Source organism: Nerophis lumbriciformis, linkage group LG04, assembly GCF_033978685.3.
Source record: "Nerophis lumbriciformis linkage group LG04, RoL_Nlum_v2.1, whole genome shotgun sequence".
NCBI lineage: Eukaryota > Metazoa > Chordata > Actinopteri > Syngnathiformes > Syngnathidae > Nerophis > Nerophis lumbriciformis.
This window is the reverse complement of record NC_084551.2, coordinates 56,437,282-56,463,241: the sequence shown is the minus strand read 5'-3', so window position 1 is coordinate 56,463,241 and position 25,960 is coordinate 56,437,282. Positions and strand designations below refer to the sequence as shown.

Genomic DNA, 25,960 nt, shown 5'->3' with positions numbered 1-25,960 from the left:
TGGGAAGAAAAATACTAGTAAAAGGTGGAACTCCTGGAAATGTTGGAAGTTGAGGCCTAGACCCAAATAATAGCCCGGGTGTGGCGAAGGAGACCAACGCTTTGAATCGGATGAAAAATGTGGGCGCTGAAATCGTTTGGTCAAAATGCTCATAGCTAACGTGACCATGCTAACGTTAGCCTGGTGGCTAATGTTGCAGGGTGTAGCTTACACCTCGGTCATATATTTTTGTACTTGACATAGGCTAACTGTTAGCATGTTAGCTCATTTCAAACTCTGCTACTCGACACGTGCTGTTAGCATGCTAACGTTAGCATGACCGCGCCGAAATATACCATGGAGTGTGTACTTTGAAGGTAGACGAGTACGAGCCTTTCCCCATAGTACTTGCTTTTATTTGTGGCGGTACTTCAAAGACGTGTGTGGACTTATGGACAGATGGGTAGAAAAGTGAAGTATGTCATGTACATGTAGTACTGCGGTACTACTGCGGTAGTACCTGTACTACAGCGGTAGTACCTGTAGTACGGCGGTAGTACAGTGGTAGTACCTGTAGTACGGCAGTAGTACGTGTAGTACTGCGGTAGTACGTGTAGTACTGCGGTAGTGCGTGTAGTACTGCGGTAGTACCTGTAGTACGGCAGTAGTACCTGTAGTACTGCGGTAGTACGGCGGTAGCACCTGTTGTACGGCGGTAGTACCTGTAGTACAGCGGTAGTACGTATAGTACTGCGGTAGTAGGAGTAGTACTGCGGTAGTACTGGGACTAGACAGAGATGGTCCTGAACACGTTGAACCCAGAGAGGGCGGTGGAGACCAGGACACCAGGGACTTGGGGGTGCCAGTGGATCTCCTTGATGTCAGACTGTCCCTGGTGCAGGAAGAGCAGCTGGGGGGGCAGACCATGCAGGTCCTGCACCTTGGTGTCACATGACTGCACCTTAGTGTCACATGACTGCACCTTGGTGTCACATGACTCCACCGACAGATCCCACTGGCTGACCACGTCGTCGGCGCCGGACGCGGCGAACACGCCGGGGTCGGCCGGGCTCCACTCCACTGAGGTGATGGGGGCGCCGTGCTGCTTGAAGGTGGCCACGGGCCTGCCCGTCTGCGGAGTCAGAAGGCAGAGTCAGAGGGCGGAGTCAGAGGGCGGAGTCAGATTGGACAGGCTGGTGTTTACATTGCTGGATCAGAACCAGATCTGTATTGCACTCTCTGACTCATGTTGCATTGTTTCATTCAAGGTATCAGAAGCAGAGGTGGGTAGTAACGCGATCTATCACATGCCTGCATTTCACCAATCAAATGCAGTCACTGGTGACGTTTGACTCCGTTTCACCAATCAAACAGAGCCAGGCGGTCACATGATGAACTGCACATAAAGTTTCAGCGGTAAACAACAAGCTTAAGCTTACATGAACTCAACGTCAAATTTGAGGAAGCACATGGCGGTAAGTAACGTTAGTAGATATTTTGGCTGTCACCGTAGGCCATACTTGCCAACCCTCCCGCAATTTTCCGGGAGACTCCCGAAATTCAGCGCCTCTCCCGAAACCCCCCCGGGACAAATTTTCTCCCGAAAATCTCCCGAAATTCAGGCGGAGCTGGAGGCCACGCCCCCTCCAGCTCCATGCGGACCTGAGTGACATGTCGACAGCCTGTTTTCACGTCCGCTTTCCCACAATATAAACAGCGTGCCTGCCCAATCACGTTATAACTGTAGAAGGATGGAGGGCGAGTTCTTGGTTTCTTATGTGGGTTTATTGTTAGGCAGTTTCATTAACGTCCTCCCAGCGCGGCAACAACACACAACAACAGCAGTCACGTTTTCGTCTACCGTAAAGCAGTTCGTCTGCCGTAAACAGCAATGTTGTGACACTCTTAAACAGGACAATACTGCCATCTACTGTACATGCATATGTGACAATAACATCTAGGGCTTTTAGAGAGTGCAGTGCACAACTGCGCACACAACAAGGAGACGAAGCAGAATGCATCATCAGAGAGGGTGTTCAGCATGGTTAGAAAAATAGTGACAGAGAATAGAACAAGATGGACAATTCAACCCTTAACTCAACAATGAGTAGATGAGTGTTGTGTGTGTGTATACGTGTAAATAAATGAACACTGAAATTCAAGTATTTCTCATACATATATATACACACATATATATACATACATACATACATACATACATACATACATACATATATATATACACACACACACACACACACACACACACGTATAAATATATATATACGTATATATATATATATATATATATATATATATATATAATAAAATAAATATATATATATATATATATATATATATATATATATATATATATATATATATATATATATATATATATATATATATATATATATATATATCTAGAATTCACTGAAAGTCAAGTATTTCTTATATATATATATATATATGAAATACTTGACTTGGTGAATTCTAGCTGTAAATATACTCCTCCCCTTTTAACCACGCCCCCGCCACGCCCACTTCCCGAAATCGGAGGTCTCAAGGTTGGCAAGTATACCGAAGGCTGATTTTAGCTTCCCTGCTATGAATCACTGTCAAATGTACATCATGTGGGGACATTTATTAACGCACTGCAGCCTCATAATAAAAGTTTCAATCAATCAATCAAAATTTCAGACAGACAAAGACACTCTCACAGTCGCACACACACACACATGCATAGAAACACCAATCAGAAGTGCACAGTGTGTTCTCAGGAGATTGATTGATTGATTGAGACTTTTATTAGTAGATTGCACAGTACAGTACATATTCCCTACAATTGACCACTAAATGGTAACACTCCAATAACTTTTTACACTTGTTTAAGTCGGGGTCCACGTTAATCAATCAATGCAGCCCACACCTATCAGTTTATGGTTTGCGTAAAGGCTAACTTGTTATTTTCCTTTGTAATCTCTGCCTACCGAGCCTATGGTGCTGTCAAGTTATTGTGGCTCAATTTGCCTTCATTTTTTGTATGTTAATGTATTATTATTTAATATATATTATTGTTTTAGTTGATTAAGAGATATTCCTGGCTCTGAATTTGCTCTTTGCTATTTTTATGTTTTTGTGCATTATTTGTTGCCGTCATCATTAAACGAACAGGTTACTCATCAGTTACTCAGTACTTGAGTAGTTTTTTCACAACATACTTTTTACTTTTACTCAAGTAAATATTTGGGTGACTACTCCTTACTTTTACTGGAATAAAACATCTCTAAAGTAACAGTACTCTTACTTGAGTACAATTTCTGGCTACTCCACCCACCTCTAATCAGAAGACACCTTCAATCCATGTTGATCTGGATCAGATCTGGATTCATTGACACTACACCGCGACTCAGCACGGTTTCAAACTCACTGCTTTCTGATCCAGATTACTCCAATAAGAACTAACTAGAAATGTTTGAAGAAAAAGTCCACTTGAATTCCAGATTGACGATATCTTCTTTTCAGGGCCGATACTGATTATTAGTAGTGAAGTAGGTCGATACCAATATTGATTATTAGAAGTGAAGTAGGTCAATACCAATATTGATTATTAGTAGTGGAGTAGGTTGATACCAATATTGATTATTAGAAATGAAGTAGGTCAATACCAATATTGATTATTAGAAGTGAAGTAGGTCAATACCAATATTGATTATTAGAAGTGAAGTAGGTGCATACCAATATTGATTATTAGAAGTGAAGTAGGTGGATACCAATATTGATTATTAGTACTGGAGTAGGTTGATACCAATATTGATTATTATAAGGGAAGTAGGTCGATAACCGATATTAGTAGTGAAGTAGGTCGATACCAATATTGATTATTAGAAGTGAAGTAGGTTGATACCAATATTGATTATTAGAAGGAAAGTAGGCCAATAACCAATATTGAATATTAGTAGTGATGTAGGCCAATACCAATATTGATTATTAGAAGGGAAGTAGGTCGATACCAATATTGATTATTAGTAGTGAGGTAGGTTGATACCAATATTGATTATTAGTAGTGAAGTAGGTCAATACCAATATTGATTATTAGAAGGAAAGTAGGTCAATACCAATATTGATTATTAGAAGGAAAGTAGTTCGATAACCAATATTAATTATTAGTAGTGAAGTAGGTCGATACCAATATTTATTATTAGGATAGTAGATCAACACCAATATTGATTATTATAAGGAACCGTTATTGATTATTAGTTGTGAAGTAGGCTGATACCAAATATTTATTGTTAGTAGTGAAGTATGCCAATACCAACATTGTTAGTAGTGAAGTAGGCCGATACCAACATTGTTAGTAGTGAAGTAGGCCGATACCAATATTGTTAGTAGTGAAATAGGCCGATACCAACATTGTTGGTAGGGAAGTAGGCCGATAACAACATTGTTAGTAGTGCAGTAGGCCGATAACAACATTGTTAGTAGTGAAGTATGCCAATACCAACATTGTTAGTAGTGAAGTAGGCCGATACCAATATCGTTAGTAGTGAAATAGGCTGATACCAACATTGTTGGTAGGGAAGTAGGCCGATAACAACATTGTTAGTAGTGAAGTAGGCCGATACCAACATTGTTGGTAGGGAAGTAGGCCGATAACAACATTGTTAGTAGTGAAGTATGCCAATACCAACATTGTTAGTAGTGAAGTAGGCCGATACCAATATCGTTAGTAGTGAAATAGGCTGATACCAACATTGTTGGTAGGGAAGTAGGCCGATAACAACATTGTTAGTAGTGAAGTAGGCCGATACCAACATTGTTGGTAGGGAAGTAGGCCGATACCCACACTGTTAGTAGTACAAATTGGCCGATGCCAACATTGTTAGTAGTGAAATAGGCCGATACCAATATGTTTAGTAGTGAAGTAGGCCGAAACCAACATTGTTAGGAGGGTAGTAGGCCGATACCAACACTGTTAGTAGTAAAAATTGGCCAATACCAACATTGTTAGTAGTGGAGTAAGCTGATAACAACATTGTTAGTAGTGAAGTAGGCCGATACCAACATTGTTAGTAGTGAAGTAAGCTGATAACAACATTGTTAGTAGTGAAGTAGGCCGATACCAACATTGTTAGTAGTGAAGTAAGCTGATACCAACATTGTTAGTAGTGAAGTAGGCTGATGACTGGTATTGACGAGGAAAGACACGGTGTGTTGTTACCTTCAATGTTAATAATCTAACAATGTTATGCAGAGGTATAGTTGTGTAAATGGTAAATAAAAAGAGAATACAACACATCCTTTTCAACTTATATTCAATTGAATAGACTGCAAAGACAAGATATTTCATGTTCACACTGAGAAAATTCTTTTTTTTAAAATTCTAAGTCAAAAGCTGTATGTACCTTTCAGCATTAATGGTGCCTTCACAGATGTGTAAGTTACCCATGTCTTGGGCACTAATACACCCCCATAGCATCACACATGCTGCCTTTTCCACTTTCACCCTAGAACAGTCCGGATGGTTCTTTTCCTCTTTGGTCGGGAGAACACGACGTCCACAGTTTCCAAAAACAATTCGAAATGTGGACTCGTCAGACCACAGAACACTTTTCCACTTTGCATCAGTCCATCTTAGATGAGCTCAGGCCCAGCGAAGCGTTTCTGGGTGTTGTTGATAAATTGCTGTGGCTTTGCATAGTAGAGTTTTAACTTGCACTTACAAATGTCGCAACCAACTGTAGTTATTGACAGTAGTTTTCTGAAATGTTCCTGAGCCCATGTGGTGATATCCTTTACACACTGATGTCGCTTTTTGATGCAGTACAGCCTGAGGGATCCAAGGTGCGTAATATCATGGCTTACGTGCAGTGATTTCTCCACATTCTCTGAACCTTTTGATGATATTACGGAGCGTAGATGGTGAAATCCCTCAATTCCTTGCTTGAGAAATGTTGTTCTTAAACAATTTGCTCAGGCATTTGTTGACAAAGTGGTGACCCTCGCCCCGTCCTTGTTTGTGAATGACTGAGCATTTCATGGAAGCTGCTTTTATACCCAATCATGGCACCCACCTGTTCCCAATTAGCCTGTTCACCTGTGGGATGTTCCAAATAAGAGCATTCCTCAACTTTATCACTCTTTTTTGCCACTTGTGCCAGCTTTTTTGAAACATGTTGCAGGCTTAAAATTCAAAATGAGCTAATTTTGGCAGAAAATAAGAAAGTTTCTCAGTGTGAACATGAAATATCTTGTCTTTGCAGTCTATTCAATTGAATATAAGTTGAAAAGGATTTGTTGTTATTTACCATTTACACAACGTGACAGTTCAGTGACAGTGAAAATAGTCAATAGTCTGGTCTTGTTTACAACTGGAGTTACTATGTCTACACTGTACAAGTATCCATAGTAGATATCAGAGCGGTATTGGTATTAGACTGGTGACCATGTTACCTTAAACTGCCGCAGGTCCCACACTTTGAGGAGTCCGTCATCCCCCCCCGACAGGAGGAAGGGCTCCGTTCTGTTCCAGCTGATGACGTTGATGTCTGACGCGTGCGCCTCATTGGCCGCCAGCATGGAGTTGGGCGGGGCTCGGATGTCCCAAACGCGGATGGAGCAATCGACAGAGCAGGAAGCAAACACCTGAAACGAAGCCCCGCCGTCATTTCTGGATGCAAGGTTTGGTTCCCGGCGCAGGACTAAGTACCGTGGCTTCCGTGGGCGACCACTGCAGGTCCTCCACGGACTTGCTGTGGGAACTGAAGGGCCGCTGGTCGATACGCCAGGAAGCTCCGCCCTCCTGCGGCTCCCACATGTGGATGTTCTTCTTGCAGTCGCCGCTGACAAGACGACCTGCGGGCACAAACACGTTTCCTCCCAGTCACAATCTTCTTTTGAGTCCAGTTGGATTTTTAGTGTGTGTGGATCTACACCTGACATCCACTGTAATGATACCAGGTATAATGGCGTATCTAGTCTATGATTACATCCATATATATTTTATCGTCACACAATCTTTAATCCTTTTAAAAAAAAATTCATATTATGTTTATTAAGTCAGTAAATACATCCCTGGACACATGAGGACTTTGAATATGACCAATGTATGATCCTGTAACTACTTGGTATCGGATCGATAACTAAATATGTGGTATCATCCAAAACTAATGTACGTAAAGTATCAAATAAGAGAAGAATAAGTGATTATTACATTTTAACAGAAGTGTAGATAGAACATGTTAAAAATAAAGTTAGTTTCTTACAAGTAACATTATCACTGGAGGACGAGGAATAGCTAAACATGCTTCACTACACACCGTAGGAGGATACAATAGCTCACCGGCGTCACTATGTAAACAAATGCCATGGGTGGATCTACACCTGACATCCACTGTAATGATACCAAGTACAAGAGCGTATCTAGTCAATACTACTATAATTACATATATATTTTTTCGCATCACAAAATCTTTTTTCCTTTTTAAAAAAAAATAATATTATGTTTATAAAGTCAGGAAATACGTCCCTGGACACATGAGGACTTTGAATATGACCAATGTATGATCCTGTAACTACTTGGTATCAGATCCACACCTAAATGTGTGGTATCATCCAAAACTAATGTAAAGTATCAAAGAAGAGAAGAATAAGTGATTATTACATTTTAACAGAAGTGTAGATAGAACATGTTGAAACAGAAAATAAGCAGATATTAACAGTAAATGAACAAGTAGATTAATAATCCATTTTTACAGTTTGTCCTTTATAATGTGTACAAAATAATAGAGTGACTTCATACGTCAGCAGACTAATTAGGAGTCTTTGTTTGTTTACTTACTACTAAAAGACAAGTTGTCTAGTATGTTCACTATTTTATTTAAGGACTAAATTACAATAATAAACATATGTTTCATGTACACTAACATTGTTTGTTAAAATAAAGACAATAATGCCATTTTTTGTGGTCCCCTTTTATTTAGAAAAGTACCGAAAATTATCGAAATACATTTTGGCACCGGTACTAAAATATTAGTATCGGACCAAACCTAATACGTATGATGGATATATTTAATATAATGAATATAACTGGACATTTGAAAGTTCAACTCTTACCTAGTTTACCGTACTTCTGTGATGACCTTCTAAAAGTTTTGTATCAATCAGAAATTTTAGGCACCTATAATGCGCCAAACATGGATAAGTGTGGAGAGAGTGTTTTACATATTTCCCATCATGCACTATATTACGTTGTGTTATGTGTGACCATGTGTGTTGGCGTTTATCTTAGATGCATTTTTTTTTAGAGATGTCTGATATTATCGGCCGATAAATGCTTTAAAATGTAATATCGGAAATTATCGGTATCTGTTTCAAAAAGTAAAATGTATGACTTTTTAAAAGGTCACTGTGTACACGGACATAGGGAGAAGTACAGAGCGGCAATAAACCTTAAAGGCACTGCCTTCGCGTGCCGGCCCAGTCACATAATATCTACGGCTTTTCACACACACAAGTGAATGCAAGGCAGACTTGGTCAACAGCCATACAGGTCACACTGAGGGTGGCCATATAAACAACTTTAACACTGTTACAATGACAAACACATTTCGGGAGAACATCCGCACCGTAACACAACATAAACACAACAGAACAAATACCCAGAACCCCTTGCAGCACTAACTCTTCCGGGACGCTACAATACACTCCCCCCCGCTACCACCCCCCCACACACCTCAACCCCGCCCACCTCAAACTCCTCATGCTCTCTCAGGGAGAGCATGTCCCAAATTCCAAGCTGCTGTTTTGAGGCACATTAAAAAAAATAATAAATATGGCAGTGCCATGTTGGCATTTTTTTCCATAACTTGAGTTGATTTATTTTGGAAAACCTTGTTACATTGTTTAATGCATCCAGCGGGGCATCACAACAAAATTAGGCATAATAATGTGTTCATTCCACGACTGTATATATCGGTATCGCCTGATATCGGAATCGGTAATTAAGAGTTGGACAATATCCGGATATCGGCAAAAAAGCCATTATCAGACATCTTTATTTTTTTTTGCACCATGACAAGGGAAGGTTGTTTGGATTGTGTCATATAAGTAAATGCTGTGCTATTATTTCAAAGGTCATTGATGTAATTTACTCACATTGTCCACAAGATGTCATCAAATATGTGGCATTCAGAAAGTGTCTGGTGTTTGACATTATCTTGAAAGTACTCCACAGTGCGCTGCTTTGTTGTACTCGTGAGGTCTTGAGGGCAAGTTTGGCCACCTCGGAATGAAGTGATTGACTAGAGATTGAGAATCACTGCGCTACAACAGCAGAGTTTGCTAAATAGAAGACATCTGGGATCCCTGTTATTTGTATACTGTTTCTAATGAAGAAATTTGCTTCACTTTATAAACTTTTAGATTCACGCACCCGGTTCAGCAACAAATGAAGTTCCTAAATGTAGGTTTCACTTCTTCACTTATTCTTACACTTGGATGTCCGATGAAAACATGACAGGTTCTGAGTCACCTACCAGGCACCAACGGCGACCAATCAATGGCGTATCCTTCCGTCATGTGACCAGAGAAGCTGAAAAGTGCCGTCGCTTCCTTCTGCTGCTGCATGAAAGTCTTCATGGCGGCAGAACTGTGCACAGCCTCCAGCTGAGGTCGGAGGTCAAATATTTCCACCTGCCCCTTCTCCGACCAGACGGCGGCCAGCGTCTGCTCGCTGCGCCGCGTCACCTGCGAGAGTCAGAGGCAATCCTAAGAAGGTTCCAGCAAAAATGGCGTGTGAAGCAGAGAGAAGTGGACGTACTCGGACTCTGTTGATGGCTCCAAAATGAGGCATCATGGCCAGCTCCATCAGTGGCTTCTTACTTGCACCTTCGTCCTCATCCTCTTCCTCACTGCTTTCCTCGCTGCTTTCCTCGTCCTCTTCCTTCTTGGCTTTCTCTGTCCCGTGAAGGTTGTGCATGCGCATGATCAGCAGTCTGCAGGCGGGAAAAGCAACATTTGCTAATATATGTTTATACATACTGTATATATGCACATACATATAAATATATACGAGTATAAACATTTTTATCAGATATGTCCAAACTATTTAACTTGGGGGCCACATTGGGCGGAAAAAATTTGGTCGAGGACCGAAAACCAATTACTTTTACACACACACACACGTGTATATATGTATGTATGTGTGTGTGTGTGTGTGTATGTATGTATATATATATATATATATATATATATATATATATATATATATATATATATATACACCAGTGACGTGCGGTGAGGTTGATGGCTGGTGAGGCACTGACTTCATCACAGTCAGATTTACAAACATATGAACCCTAAAGAGTATCTTATTCACCCTTTGATTGGCAGCAGTTAACGGGTTATGTTTAAAAGCTCATACCAGCATTCTTCCCTGCTTGGCACTCAGCATCAAGGCTTGGAATTGGGGGTTAAATCACCAAAAATGATTCCCGGGATCAGCGCCGCTGCTGCCCACTGCTCCCCTCACCTCCCAGGGGGTGAACAAGGGGATGGGTCAAATGCAGAGGACAAATTTCATTACACCAAGTGTGTGTGACAATCATTGGTACTTTAACTTAACTTTAACTTTACACATACAAACTGTAGCACACAAAAAAGCACATTTAAAAAAAAAAAAAACGTTATTATGGTCTTACCTTTACTTATAAGTGCGCCGCTGTTGTGCTGATTAATGCACCCCCTGATGGGAGTGTTATATCAACTAAGCCCTCACTTCAACTTTCCACGTGCAAGATTGAATCTATTTAAAAAAGTGTAACCGAGGGTTTATAAATGTCGCCTATACTGTATGAAACTACAAAATAACAAACACGGAGGATCCAGTTTACACGAGGACCACTTTATTTACCTTCTTTCAAAAACTTCCGCTCCACTCCAACGTGTCAAAATTCCGCTCTTAGCGCCTTCAAAATAAGAGCTCAAGGCATATACTGTATAACAGCGCATAACAGGAACTTAACATCACAAAGAGGAAAGCTCATGAAAATAGGTTACAAAAGTTATTTAATAAGAAGCCAAAAAGTGCAAAAACAATAATGTTCGTGTTGGAGGAGTTGTGAATTAGATACACCTGCAGTCTGCAGGCGTACCTAATGTTGTGGCCCAGCAGTCATTCGCAACTCCTCCAACACGAACATTATTGTTTTTGCACTTTTTGGCTTCTTATGAAATAACTTTTTTAAATAGATTCAATCTTGCACGTGGAAAGTTTAAGTGTGGGCTTTAGTTGATATAACACTCCCATCAGGGGTTGCCGTGCATTCTACGGCGGGGGTGCAGGAGGCGTGGCTACTGGAGCCTCAGCCAGTGCGTCTTTTGCAGCCGTTTTATGATCGCTCATCCCAAGAAATACTTTACACACATACAGTTGTTGACAAAATACACTGTACATTATATACCTCAGCTAACTAAACTATGGAAATGTATAATATAGTTCATATAGCAATACAGTTTCACTGCACAGCAGGCAAGCAGTTAGCCGAGTCCGTCCATGTTGAGGCACTGAGTGACGTGCCTCGACTGGCTGCTGTTCACCGCACCGTCTCTTCTCAGTATTTGAACGGCAAATGTGAAAATTCAGCGATTTTGAATAAAAATAATCTAAAACTGGTGAAGTTAAATGGAAAATAACTTTATAGTATAATCACTGGATACATTTAACAATTTAATATATATTTTTTTCATTTTAAATTTTTTTTCTTTCCATGATGGCAGGTGAGGCCCTGCCTCACCTGCCTCTAGTGACTGCACGTCACTGATATATACATATATATACACACACATTATATATATATATACATATATATATATATATATATATATATATATATATACACACACATATATATATATATATACACATATATATATGTATATATATATAAATATACACATATATACATATATATGTATATATATATATATACATATATATATATGTATATATATATATATATACATATACACACACATACATACATACATATATATATATATATACACATATATATATATATATATATATGTATATATATATATAACACACACACACAATTAATATAATGGAGCAGGCTGTGTGACCACGCGTGTTGACTTTTATTAGTTGCATTTTTTTTGCACCATGACTAGAGAAGGTTGTTTGGATGATGTTATACAAGTAAATGCTGTGCTATCATTTTGAAGTACTTTCAAGGGTCATTGATCTGATTTACTCACATGGCATCAAATATGTAGCATTCAAAGACCGTCTGGTATCTAAAATAATTTGGAAGCAAGGCTTTGTTGAACTCGTGACGCCTCGCTGGCCAAATGGAAGAGGCTGACGGGCCGTAGTTTGGACACCCCTGAGGTACCGCGTAGTTTACGTGGCCGGAAGGGGGGGATATAATGCTTACAACTAGAGATGTCCGATAATATCGGCCTGCCGATATTATCGGCCGATAAACGCGTTAAAATGTAATATCGGAAATTATCGGTATTGTTTTTTTAATTATCGGTATCGTTTTTACCCAAAAAACCTTCCTCCCCCATTTACACTCATTCACACAAAAGGGTTGTTTCTTTCTGTTATTAATATTGTGGTTCCTACATTATATATCAATATATATCAATACAGTCTGCAGGGATACAGTCCGTAAGCACACATGATTGTGCGTGCTGCTGCTCCACTAATAGTACTAACCTTTAACACTTCATTTGACTCATTTTCATTCATTACTAGTTTCTATGTAACTCTTTTTATATTGTTTTACTTTCTTTTTTATTCAAGAAAATGTTTTTAATTTATTTATCTTATTTTATAAAAAAATTTTTAAAAGTACCTTATCTTCACCATACCTGGTTGTCCAAATTAGGCATAATAATGTGTTAATTCCACGACTGTATATATCGGTTGATATCGGTATCGGTTGATATCGGTATCGGTAATTAAAGAGTTAGACAATATCGGAATATCAGATATTGGCAAAAAGCCATTATCGGACATCCCTACTTACAACACTTTGGAAGTTAGGTTGTGAACAGTAAATGTTGCAAATACCGTATTTTCCGCACTATAAGGCGCACCGGATTATTAGCCGCACCTTCTATGAATTACATATTTCATAATTTTGTCCACCAATAAGCCGCCCCGGACTAAAAGCCGCGCCTACGCTGCGCTAAAGTGAATGTCAAAAAAACGCTGCGCTAAAGTGAATGTCAAAAAAACAGTCAGATAGTTCAGTCAAACTTTAATAATATATTGAAAACCAGCGTTCTAACAACTCTGTCCCAAAATGTACGCAAATGTGCAATCACAAACATAGTAAAATTCAAAATGGTGTAGAGCAATAAATAGCAACATAATGTTGCTCGAACGTTAATGTCACAACACACAAAATAAACATAGCGCTCACCTTCTGAAGTTATTCTTCATTCGTAAATCCTTCGAATTCTTCGTCTTCGGTGTCCGAATTGAAAAGTTGCGCAAGCGTGGGATCCAAAAATGGCCGGCTCCGCCTCGTCGAAGTCATCGGATTCAGTGTCGCTGTTGTTGTGCAGCAGTTCTGTGAATCCTGCCTTCCGGAAAGCTCGGACCACAGTTGTGACCGAAACTATCTGCCCAGGCATTTACGATCCACTGGCAGATGTTGGCGTATGTCGACCGGCGCTATCTGCCCGTCTTAGTGAAGGTGTGTTCGCCTTCGGAGCTGTGTGAAAAAAGCCACCCGGCCTCTTCGCGTAAACTTCCCTTAACCACTCGCTCATCTTTTCTTCATCCATCCATCCCTTCGAGTTAGCTTTTATGATGACGCCGGCTGGAAAGGTCTCTTTTGGATGGGTGGAAGTTAGCATGGCAAGCTAGAACCACAGTGAAGGATGACTCCTCATTCCCTGTGGTGCGAATATTCACCGTACGTGCTCCCGTTCCACAGTGCAGTTCACAGGAATATCAGTTGCTGTGAAATACGGTAGTAATCCGTGTGCGGATGGAGAGATTGCGTCTTTTTATGAACCGGATCCTTGTCCTTTGTAGGAGCCATTTTGTGGTCTTTACAGATGTAAACAGGAAATGAAACGTACGGTGATATCCGCGCGTTTTTTCTTCTTCTTCCGGGGGCGGGTGGTTGCTTGAAGCGCTTCCTGTTCTATGGGGGCGGGTGCTTTCCTTGGCGGTTGCTTGCGTAGAAGAAGAAGCGCTTCCTGTTCTACCGGGAAAAAAGATGGCGGCTGTTTACCGAAGTTGCGAGATCGAAACTTTATGAAAATTAATCGTAATAAAGCGCACCGGGTTATAAGGCGCACTGTTAGCTTTTGAGAAAAATTGTGGTTTTTAGGTGCGCCTTATAGTGCGGAAAATACGGTATATATTTTAAGCAAACTACTAGCTTGTACCTTTAAAAATGTGAGGTAACACCAACTACTTGAACTTGAAAGACTCCAAGCTCAAAGGGAATGTGTCCATTCATTTTCAACATGTAAAAATATCACCGTGTCCAAAACCAGTCCAACATTTTCGTGTTGGAAAGGTTGAGAAACGTGGAAGTGGTAGAGCGCCAAACGTTGACGCAAGAAGAATAATAGGGAGAAGAGAGACTAAGAGAATTTATTGTGTGAATGCTGAAATGAGAGTCTAGGGGCTTCCTTGCTGACATGATTTAAGGAGACAGCTTCTGGAAAGAAGCCATGGTTTATTTTAGTGATCGTTTCCATCTGGCCTTTTTGCTGCGGTGATAAGTCGCACGGTTTAAATGTGGAAGCACTGCCAAGTATCCCAGCACTATTGTCTCTTCAACAATCACGCTCAAAATGTCCGCAGAAATATTTCCCCTAAAAGGGAAGCGCCAAATAAAAATAATAGTACGCAGTATTTCACATTTCAGCATGTAGTAGTATTGCAGTAATCTTCTCTAAGGACCCTTCAGGATGTTGCAATGCTGCCAATCACCGCAAATAATGTTAATTAATCCCAGCAGGACTCAATCAAGTGCATCCGGAAAGTATTCACGACGTGTCACTTTTTCCACATATGTTGCAGCACGATTCCAAAAATGGAATAAATCCATTTTTGTCCTCAAAATTTTACACACAACACTCTATGATGACAATGCTTTTTTAGAGCTTTTAAAAAACAAAATGTGTTAGAAATAAAAAGCTAAGAAATGACAAGTACATAAGTATTCACAGCCTTGGCGGAGAAATGTAGAGCTCACATTTGAGCTTCATGGCAAAGGCTGTGAATACTTACAAACCAAAGTCTCTTGGATTTTTTATGCATTTCAAAAGAGCTCTAAAAACATTACAACATTGTCACTATGGGGTATTGTGTGCAGAATTTTGAGGACACAAACGAATGTATTCCATTTTGGAATAAAGCTGCAACATAAAATGTGGAAAAAGTGAAGTGAATCATATTTATATAGCGCTTTTCTCACAGTATACAGAGTGAAACCCATTAACTAAGTTACATTGACACCAGTGTGGGTGGCACTGGGAGCAGGTGGGTAAAGTATCTTGCCCAAGGGCACAACGGCAGTGACGAGGATTGTGTGAGCAGGGATCGAACCTGAAACCCTCAAGTTGCTGTCACAGCCACTCTACCAACCAAGCCATCCCATGGATGAATAAATGAATACATCCACACAAAAACACACACACACACACACATATATACTAAGGGTGTAATGATACGTGTATTTGTATTGAACCGTTTCGGTACGGGGGTGGTTCGGTTCAGAGGTGTACCGAAGGAGTTTCCACACGGACATATTAAGAACGTTGTGTAAACAATGCACACCGAGGCGCAACACATGGCATGCTAGCAGCGACCGGGCTACGACAACAAAGCGAAAGCAGTTTGCCGACATTGTTCAGCAGCTGCTTCTGGCAACACGTCAAACATGCTAACCCGTTTGAAGCAGCACCACCCCCAAGTGAACATCTCTTCAACGACAAGAAAGACGAGCGTGGTGCGAACACCGCATTCAAGCAGCTTCTTCTCGGTGAGTCAGGCAGGGCTAAAGCAATAACAAATGTTTTTATAGCAGCAGATTTAAGTCAATATTGCATTAAAAACTAGATTTTGAGCCACTTCTTCTTTCTGCAGACAATGTGGATAAAAACTGATTTTGCTGGCAAAAAACATGAAGATTGAGTGAAAGTCACCAGGGTTGGTGACTTTGGTAAAATTGCAAACAGCTAAAATGATGTACAAAGCAAACTATAACCTGCTACCAAAGAATGTACAACAATTCTTCTCAACTAAAGAGGAGAAATATAACCTTAGAGGAAAAAATAATTGAAAACATTTATATGCACGTACAACACTTAGAACTTTTAGCATATCAGTATGTGGAATTAAATGATGGAATGGATTAAGTAAAGAAGTTCAAAAGTGTACTCATATGATCCACTTTAAAGGGGAACATTATCACCAGACCTATGTAAGCGTCAATATATACCTTGATGTTGCAGAAAAAAAGACCATATTTTTTTTTAACCGATTTCCGAACTATAAATGGGTGAATTTTGGCGAATTCAATATTCGCTCTCGGAGCGATGACGTCACAACGTGACGTCGCATCGGGAAGCAATCCGCCATTTTCTCAAACACCGGGTCAAATCAGCTCTGTTATTTTCCGTTTTTTCGACTGTTTTCCGTACCTTGGAGACATCATGCCTCGTCGGTGTGTTGTCGGAGGGTGTAACAACACGAACAGGGACGGATTCAAGTCGCACCAGTGGCCCAAAGATGCCAAAGTGGCAAGAAATTGGACGTTTGTTCCGCACACTTTACCGACGAAAGCTATGCTACGACAGAGATGGCAAGAATGTGTGGATATCCTGCGACACTCAAAGCAGATGCATTTCCAACCATAAAGTCAAAGAAATCTGCCGCCAGACCCCCATTGAATTCAGGGACAAAGGACCTCGGTAGCACGGCAAGCAATGGCGGCAGTTTGTTCCCGCAGACGAGCGAGCTAAACCCCCTGGATGTCTTGGCTCACACCGTCCCTTATGCCACCGAAGATGATCAAGAGATGAATATCGACCCTAGCTTCCCTGGCCTGCTGACATGAGGGTATGTCTACAGAATATATTAATTGATGAAAATTGGGCTGTCTGCACTCTCAAAGTGCATGTTGTTGCCAAATGTATTTCATATATTGTAAACCTAGTTGATAGTTGTTACTTTCCTTTAATGCCAAACAAACACATACCAATCGTTGGTTAAAAGGCGATCGCCGAATTCGTCCTCGCTTTCTCCCGTGTCGCTGGCTGTCGTGTCGTTTTCGTCGGTTTCGCTTGCATACGGTTCAAACCGATATGGCTCAATAGTTTCAGTTTCTTCTTCAATTTCGTTTTCGCTACCTGCCTCCACACTACAACCATCCGTTTCAATACATGCGTAATCTGTTGAATCGCTTAAGCCGCTGAAATCCGAGTCTGAATCCGAGCTAATGTCGCTATAGCTTGCTGTTCTTTCCGCCATGTTTGTTTGTGTCGGCATCACTATGTGACGTCACAGGAAAATGGACGGGTGGTTAAAATCAGGCACTTTGAAACTTTTTTAGGGATATTGCGTGATGGGTAAAATTTTGAAAAAAACTTAGAAAAATATAATAAGCCACTGGGAACTGATTTTTAATGGTTTTAACAATTTTGAAATTGTGATAATGTTCCCCTTTAAGAGGTTGTTCAAAATAATGGTGCTTACAAAGTACAAAGAAGAAGAATTATGAGAAATACTTCCAACCTTATTGAAAATAATATATTCTTCATCTCAGTATGTCAATAATGACTGAATTAATTAATTACATATTACAAAACTGTTGTGTATACTAATTCATAGATGTTATTTTATTATATAAAAAGGTCAGTAAATGATTCTATATATTTGTAAACGCTCTGAAGTGGGAAAGGGGTAGGATTAAATAAGCTTTGCTTCTTCCTACTCCTTTTCGGGCATGATGTAAAATGAAATGATATGAAATTGTGTGATGTATTATGCTGTAAGTGTGTTCCTGTTCCAAATAAACTAAAGAAAGAAAGAAAGAAAGGCTGGGGGGGAAAATAAAAGTTAATCTGAGGCTGAGTTGACTTGAAACTGTTTAATGTTGCACTTTTTATATGTAGAAGAAAAGTTTTGTCATTTTATTTCATCTGAGCAACAACTTGAGGCAGTTTAATGTTGATTAACGTGAACTTAAACAAGTTGAAACACTTATTGGGGTGTTACCATTTAGTGGTCAATTGTAGGGAATATGTACTGTACTGTGCAATCTACTAATAAAAGTCTCAATCAATCAATCAAAAAAAAGCACTTTATATGTTAGAAAAGTTTTGTTAAGAAACCATTCTGAGCCTTATCTTATTTAGTTTTTATTTGATATATGTTGACAACATGAACCCTGTGTGTATATGTATGTTATTGTTATTATGCTTATCATTCATGACTGCCTGTGTGTGTATATGTATGTTATTATTATGCTTATCATTCATGACTGCCTGTGTGTGTATATGTATGTTATTATTATGCTTATCATTCATGACTGCCTGTGTGTGTATATGTATGTTATTATTATGCTTATCATTCATGACTGCCTGTGTGTGTATATGTATGTTTAAGGCTGCAAGTAACGATTCATTTGATAATCGATTAATCTGACGATTATTACTTCGATTAATCGATTAATAATCGGATAAAAGAAACAAACTACATTTCTAACCTTTCCAGTATTTTATTGAAGAAAAAAAGCAGCATACTGGCACCATACTTATTTTGATTATTGTTTCTCAGCTGTTTGTACATGTTGCAGTTTATAAATAAAAGTTTATGAAAAATAAATAAATAAATAAAATTGCCTCTGCGCATGCGCATAGCATAGATCCAACGAATCGATGACTAAATTAATCGCCAACTATTTTTATAATCGATTGGTTGTTGCAGCCCTATGTATGTTATTATTATGCTTATCATTCATGACTGCCTGTGTGTGTATATGTATGTTATTGTTATCCTTATCATTCATGACTGCCTGTGTGTGTATATGTATGTTGTTATTATGCTTATCATTCATGACTGCCTGTGTGTATATGTATGTTATTGTTATCCTTATCATTCATGACTGCCTGTGTGTGTATATGTATGTTATTATTATGCTTATCATTCATGACTGCCTGTGTGTGTATATGTATGTTATTGTTATCCTTATCATTCATGACTGCCTGTGTGTGTATATATGTATGTTGTTATTATGCTTATCATTCATGACTGCCTGTGTGTGTATATGTATGTTATTATTATGCTTATCATTCATGACTGCCTGTGTGTGTATATGTATGTTATTATTATGCTTATCATTCATGACTGCCTGTGTGTGTATATGTATGTTATTATGCTTATCATTCATGACTGCCTGTGTGTGTATATGTATGTTATTATTATGCTTATCATTCATGACTGCCTGTGTGTGTATATGTATGTTTAAGGCTGCAAGTAACGATTCATTTGATAATCGATTAATCTGACGATTATTACTTCGATTAATCGATTAATAATCGGATAAAAGAAACAAACTACATTTCTAACCTTTCCAGTAAAAAAGCATACTGGCACCATACTTATTTTGATTATTGTTTCTCAGCTGTTTGTACATGTTGCAGTTTATAAATAAAAGTTTATGAAAAATAAATAAATAAATAAAATTGCCTCTGCGCATGCGCATAGCATAGATCCAACGAATCGATGACTAAATTAATCGCCAACTATTTTTATAATCGATTGGTTGTTGCAGCCCTATGTATGTTATTATTATGCTTATCATTCATGACTGCCTGTGTGTGTATATGTATGTTATTGTTATCCTTATCATTCATGACTGCCTGTGTGTGTATATGTATGTTGTTATTATGCTTATCATTCATGACTGCCTGTGTGTGTATATGTATGTTATTATTATGCTTATCATTCATGACTGCCTGTGTGTGTATATGTATGTTATTATTATGCTTATCATTCATGACTGCCTGTGTGTGTATATGTATGCTATTATGCTTATCATTCATGACTGCCTGTGTGTGTATATGTATGTTATTATTATGCTTATCATTCATGACTGCCTGTGTGTGTATATGTATGTTATTATTATGCTTATCATTCATGACTGCCTGTGTGTGTATATGTATGTTATTGTTATCCTTATCATTCATGACTGCCTGTGTGTGTATATGTATGTTATTATTATGCTTATCATTCATGACTGCCTGTGTGTGTATATGTATGTTATTGTTATCCTTATCATTCATGACTGCCTGTGTGTGTATATATGTATGTTGTTATTATGCTTATCATTCATGACTGCCTGTGTGTGTATATGTATGTTATTATTATGCTTATCATTCATGACTGCCTGTGTGTGTATATGTATGTTATTATTATGCTTATCATTCATGACTGCCTGTGTGTGTATATGTATGTTATTATGCTTATCATTCATGACTGCCTGTGTGTGTATATGTATGTTATTATTATGCTTATCATTCATGACTGCCTGTGTGTGTATATGTATGTTATTATTATGCTTATCATTCATGACTGCCTGTGTGTGTATATGTATGTTATTATTATGCTTAGCATTCATGACTGCCTGTGTGTGTATATGTATGTTATTATTATGCTTATCATTTATGACTGCCTGTGTGTGTATATGTATGTTATTATTATGCTTATCATTCATGACTGCCTGTGTGTGTATATGTATGTTATTATTATGCTTATCATTCATGACTGCCTGCTGTTGCACTGATCAGCCTAGTGGTGGCTCACATCCATCACACACACAACTATTTCTAATTATTATAATTAAAAACAAACGGTACAACTAACTATCGCAAATTATCATTATACCGTTTACTGTTACATCCCTCGTCCATTAACAAGTAAAAAGTCAAGGGCGGTCACGGCATGTTCTTGCCGCAAATGTTGGTCAATTTTTTTTGGGCATTACGATGAAAGACGCGGTCAAATCCGAGCCCTGCACCTTAATAGAGAGTTTAGGATGTTTTTAGAGCACTTAAAAGGTGTAATAGAACTAGTCCTGGGCAAATTAAGGCCCGGGGGCCACATGCGGCCCGTTAAGCTTTTCAATCCGGCCCGCCGGACATTCCCAAATAATTTTCTTAGATCTTTAAGATAGAAAGTGTAGCTGCCATTATGATGTGCAGTGATGTTTTCTAATGACTAAGTCTTGAACTATACTAAGTATTTCAATGGTTGGAATCGGCACGTTTGCATAATATCACTAAATCAACAAAATTATTCCCGAGCGCGGCCACCGCTGCTGCTCACTACTCCCCTCACCTCCCAGGGGGTGGAACAAGGGGATGGGGTCAAACGCAGAGGGTAATTTCACCACACCTAGTGTGTGTGTGTGACTGTCAGTGGTACTTTAACTTTAATATACTAGTTACTATGGTAATGTAATTAGTTACTATGGTAATGTAATTCACAGCAGCTCAGACGAGGCACCAAGCAGTGTGGGTGGGGAGTGTTTCCAGAACCTGAAATGTGGGTGTCAGGGACAGACACGGACGGAGATTCTTACAACAAAGTTCTAAATCTTAGTGATAAATCAGATTGTAGGAGGGTTTTTTGTACCCTTCACCTTCATATTTCGTTGTGTTTGTTGTATTTTTGTTGCATCTCGCTTTATTGTAAAATATGTCAATCAAGAGGGGGTGTGACGTTCATATGTTGTCAATATTCAGTGTTTTAACCTTCATAGTTAATATTGTAACATTCTTTATTTTCACGTACATTCTGGATGTCTCATTCATAAAAAAAAGTTGAAATTCCATTCTGGTTTTTAAAACCTCTTAAAGCCCAAGCTGTTTGTTTACATGCTTTTTTTTTTATTTCTCTTTGCTATTTGGGCTTATTGGACCCTAATTAGAATAAAAACTAAGAATCATCTTTTGATATGATGTACTTAGTCCATAAGTACACAAACGTGTACTTCATGTTTAGTGACATGCTAATTCTTATTTTTACAATTTCCCCCCTCCAAATTCCATTGTATGTTATACTCTTCTGACACCACCAGATGGCAGTATAAGTGTCCACATAAGCGGCCATAAGACCCCAACTCAGTAGTGTACACAATTTTGGAAATAAGAGCTAAAAGGTGCTGTCCACGCATGTGGCCACTAAGCCTTCTTAATAGAGGGTTTTGGATGTTTTTAGAGCATTTAAAAGGCGTAATAGAACTAGACCCGTTAGCTCCACTTTTACTAGCTTTTATTAATGATTTAGAAGCTTGTCTGCGGCACATTTTTTAACCCTTTGTGAGAATAATGATCAATTGTTGATGCAAACGGGAAGATATAAACATCAGTCTCAATGTGAGAGCAGAGATTGTACAGTAAGTAATTGTTTTACTATATTTGTTGTCTCTCATGAAGTCTGCCTTGATTAGTAGTAGTGTTATTGAAGGGAATAGCGAACGTTGTGATGCGTCTGTAAAATTAATACGCCGCTGTATGCTTAAAACGAGCAAATTACGTAAATATTAGGTTATTATGAATGTTACTACATTACATATATACTTACAGTGTGTATATAACACCTTTTTAGAGTTTTGGATGTTTCTAGAGCACTTAAAAGGCGTAATAGAACTAGACCCGTTAGCTCCATTGTTCACCGACTTTTACCGGTACTAGCTTTTATTCATGATTTAGAAGCTCGCCTGCAGCACATTTTCTAACCCTTTGTGAGAATAATGATAAATTGTTGATGCAAACGGGAAGATATAAACATCAGTCTCAATGTGAGAGCAGAGGTTGTACAGTAAGTGATTGTTTTACTATATTTGTTGTCTCTCGTGAAGTCTGCCTCGATTAGTAGTAGTGTTGTTGAAGGGAATAGCGAACGTTGTGATGAGTCTGTAAAATTAATATGCCGCTGTGTGCTTAAAACGAGCAAATTACGTAAATATTAGGTTATTATGAATATTCCTACATTACATATATACTTACAGTGTGTATATAACACCTTTTTAGAGAGTTTTGGATGTTTCTAGAGCACTTAAAAGGCGTAATAGAACTAGTCCCGTTAGCTCCACTGTTCGCCGACTTTTACTAGCTTTTATTCATGATTTAGAAGCTCGCCTGCAGCACATTTTCTAACCCTTTGTGAGAATAATGATAAATTGTTGATGCAAACGGGAAGATATAAACATCAGTCTCAATGTGAGAGCAGAGATTGTACAGTAAGTGATTGTTTTACTATGTTTGTTGTCTCATGAAGTCTGCCTTGATTAGTAGTAGTGTTGTTGAAGGGAATAACGAACGTTGTGCTGTTTGCTTAAAATGAGCAAATATGTAAATATTACGTTATTATGAATGTTACTACATTACATATATACTTACAGTGTGTATATAACACCTTTTTAGAGGGTTTTGAATGTTTCTAGAGCACTTAAAAGGCGTAATAGAACTAGTCCCATTAGCTCCATTGTTCGCCGACTTTTACTAGCTTTTATTCATGATTTAGAAGCTCGCCTGCAGCACATTTTCTAACCCTTTGTGAGAATAATGATAAATTGTTGATGCAAACGGGAAGATATAAACATCAGTCTCAATGTGAGAGCAAAGATTGTACTGTAAGTGATTGTTTTACTATGTTTGTTGTCTCATGAAGTCTGCCTTGATTAGTAGTAGTGTTGTTGAAGGGAATAGCGAACTTTGTGCTGTGTGCTTAAAATGAGCAAATATGTAAATATTAGGTTATTATGAATGTTACTACATTACATATATACTTACAGTGTCTATATAACACCTTAATAGAGGGTTTTGGATGTTTCTAGAGCACTTAAAAGGCGTAATAGAACTAGTCCCGTTAGCTCCATTGATCGCCGACTTTTACTAGCTTTTATTCATGATTTAGAAGCTCGCCTGCGGCACATTTTCTAACCCTTTGTGAGAATAAAGATAAATTGTTGATGTAAACGGGAAGACATAAACATCAGTCTCAATGTGAGAGCAGAGATTGTACTGTAAGTGATTGTTTTACTATATTTGTTGTCCCTCGTGAAGTCTGCCTCGATTAGTAGTAGTGTTATAAGTGAATAAAAAGGAAACACGTGTGTTCTTGTCTTACATTAGGATGGTGAGTGATTGAGGACCTTTCAAAATAAAAGCGCAGTTGCCCCCTAACGCAGGACGAGGTTAGATAATTGGATAAAGTTAGTTTATTAGTACTGCGATGAGGTGGCGACTTGTCCAGGGTGTACCCCGCCTTCCGCCCGATTGTAGCTGAGATAGGCTCCAGCACCCGCCGCGACCCCAAAAGGGAATAAGCGGTAGAAAATGGATGGATGGATGGATAGTTTATTAGTATTTGGAATAAAAGCACCGACCTGTTGGCCATGGCTTTGTCGGCCTGAGTGCCGGCACACAGCAGCATAGAGAGAGGAAAGTCTTCCCTTCCGTCGCCATTGTTATCTTTCAGGATGTCGAAGCTCAAACATGGCGCGCCTGCACGTAAACAAGACATTATTTATAAAAAAAAAAAAACATAAATATGTGTCATCACGTGTCTAATTAGAAGACATTATTAAAACAAAACATAAATATGTGTCATTACGTGTCTAATTACAAGACATTATTAAAAAAACAAACATAAATATGTTATTACGTGTCTAATTACAAGACATTATTAAAAACATAAATATGTGTCATATTACAAGACATTGTTAAAAAACATAAATATGTGTCTGATTACAAGACATTATTAAAAAAGATAAATATTGCAAGTTAGTGTCTCGCCTGTTTGACACTCGTGGTACATGCGGTACGCGGACTGGTCCATCTCCAGACGCTCCCCCGGCTGAAGAGGCTCAATCCCCGGCACGTAGACTTTGGTCTCGCCGTCTGCACCTTCCTCCTCTTCCATGTCCACTCCCTCGTCGTCGTCTGCCGAGTCGCCTTGCTCCTCCATGCCGTCTCCTTCCTCGGCGAACGTGTCTTGATCGGCGGCGGACATCTTGGTCGAGGTGCCCTGCTTCCGGTCACGTGGTTTGAAGTACGGAAGTGGGGTCGATCCAAAGCCGGCCGTGTCCATACCGGTGGTGGTATCAGTCTCGGTTCGATATTAGCATTTAAAGATTGATGTCTTTCCAGTTCATATTGTTATATTATTATATTATGATAACTGTGTTCATGTGTTCATGTATTATATGATAACTGTATTCATGTGTTCATATATCATATGATAACGGTGTTCATGTGTTAATATATCATATGATAATGTATCATATGATAACTGTGTTCATGTGTTCATGTATCATATGATAACTGTTCATCTGTTCATGTATCATATGATAACTGTGTTCATGTGTTCATGTATCATATGATAACTGTGTTCATGTGTTCATGTATCACATTATAACTGTGTTCATGTGTTCATGTATCATATGATAACTGTGTTCATGTGTTAATGTACCATATGATAACTGTGTTCATGTGTTCATATATCATATGAAACCGGTGTTCATGTGTTAATGTATCATATGATAATGTATCATATGATAACTGTGTTCATGTGTTCATGTATCATATGATAACTGTGTTCATGTGTTCATGTATCATATGATAACTGTGTTCATGTGTTAATGTATCATATGATAATGGTGTTCATGTGTTCATGTACCATATGATAACTGTGTTCATGTGTTCATGTATCATATGATAACTGTGTTCATGTGTTCATGTATCAGATGATAACTGTGTTCATGTGTTCATGTATCATATGATAACTGTGTTCATGTGTTCATGTATCACATTATAACTGTGTTCATGTGTTCATGTATCATATGATAACTGTGTTCATGTGTTAATGTACCATATGATAACTGTGTTCATGTGTTAATGTATCATATGA

The 25,960-nt window shown here is 38.7% G+C and overlaps 1 protein-coding gene across 1 annotated transcript; it reads right to left on the bottom strand.

The window, feature by feature from the left end:
- Positions 1-373: 373 nt before the first annotated feature.
- grwd1 (glutamate-rich WD repeat containing 1) lies at positions 374-25,084 on the bottom strand. The gene is made up of 7 exons (XM_061957794.2): positions 24,847-25,084; positions 24,438-24,555; positions 9,800-9,974; positions 9,516-9,726; positions 6,689-6,834; positions 6,433-6,624; positions 374-1,111 (listed from the first exon to the last, which is right to left on the bottom strand). The coding sequence occupies exons 1-7, from the start codon at positions 25,061-25,063 to the stop codon at positions 767-769; spliced, it is 1,404 nt and encodes a 467-aa protein (XP_061813778.1). The 5' UTR covers positions 25,064-25,084; the 3' UTR covers positions 374-766.
- Positions 25,085-25,960: the final 876 nt, after the last annotated feature.

Bases quoted from the DNA above. Each gene is read 5' to 3' on its own strand.
- grwd1 (XM_061957794.2), bottom strand. From the start codon at position 25,063: ATGTCCGCCGCCGATCAAGACACGTTCGCCGAGGAAGGAGACGGCATG. The intron at 24,556-24,846 runs GCGAGACACTAA...GTTTACGTGCAG, and splicing joins GTACCACGAGTGTCAAACAG to GCGCGCCATGTTTGAGCTTC. The intron at 1,112-6,432 runs GTAACATGGTCA...CTGACTCCGCAG, and splicing joins GGGACCTGCGGCAGTTTAAG to ACGGGCAGGCCCGTGGCCAC.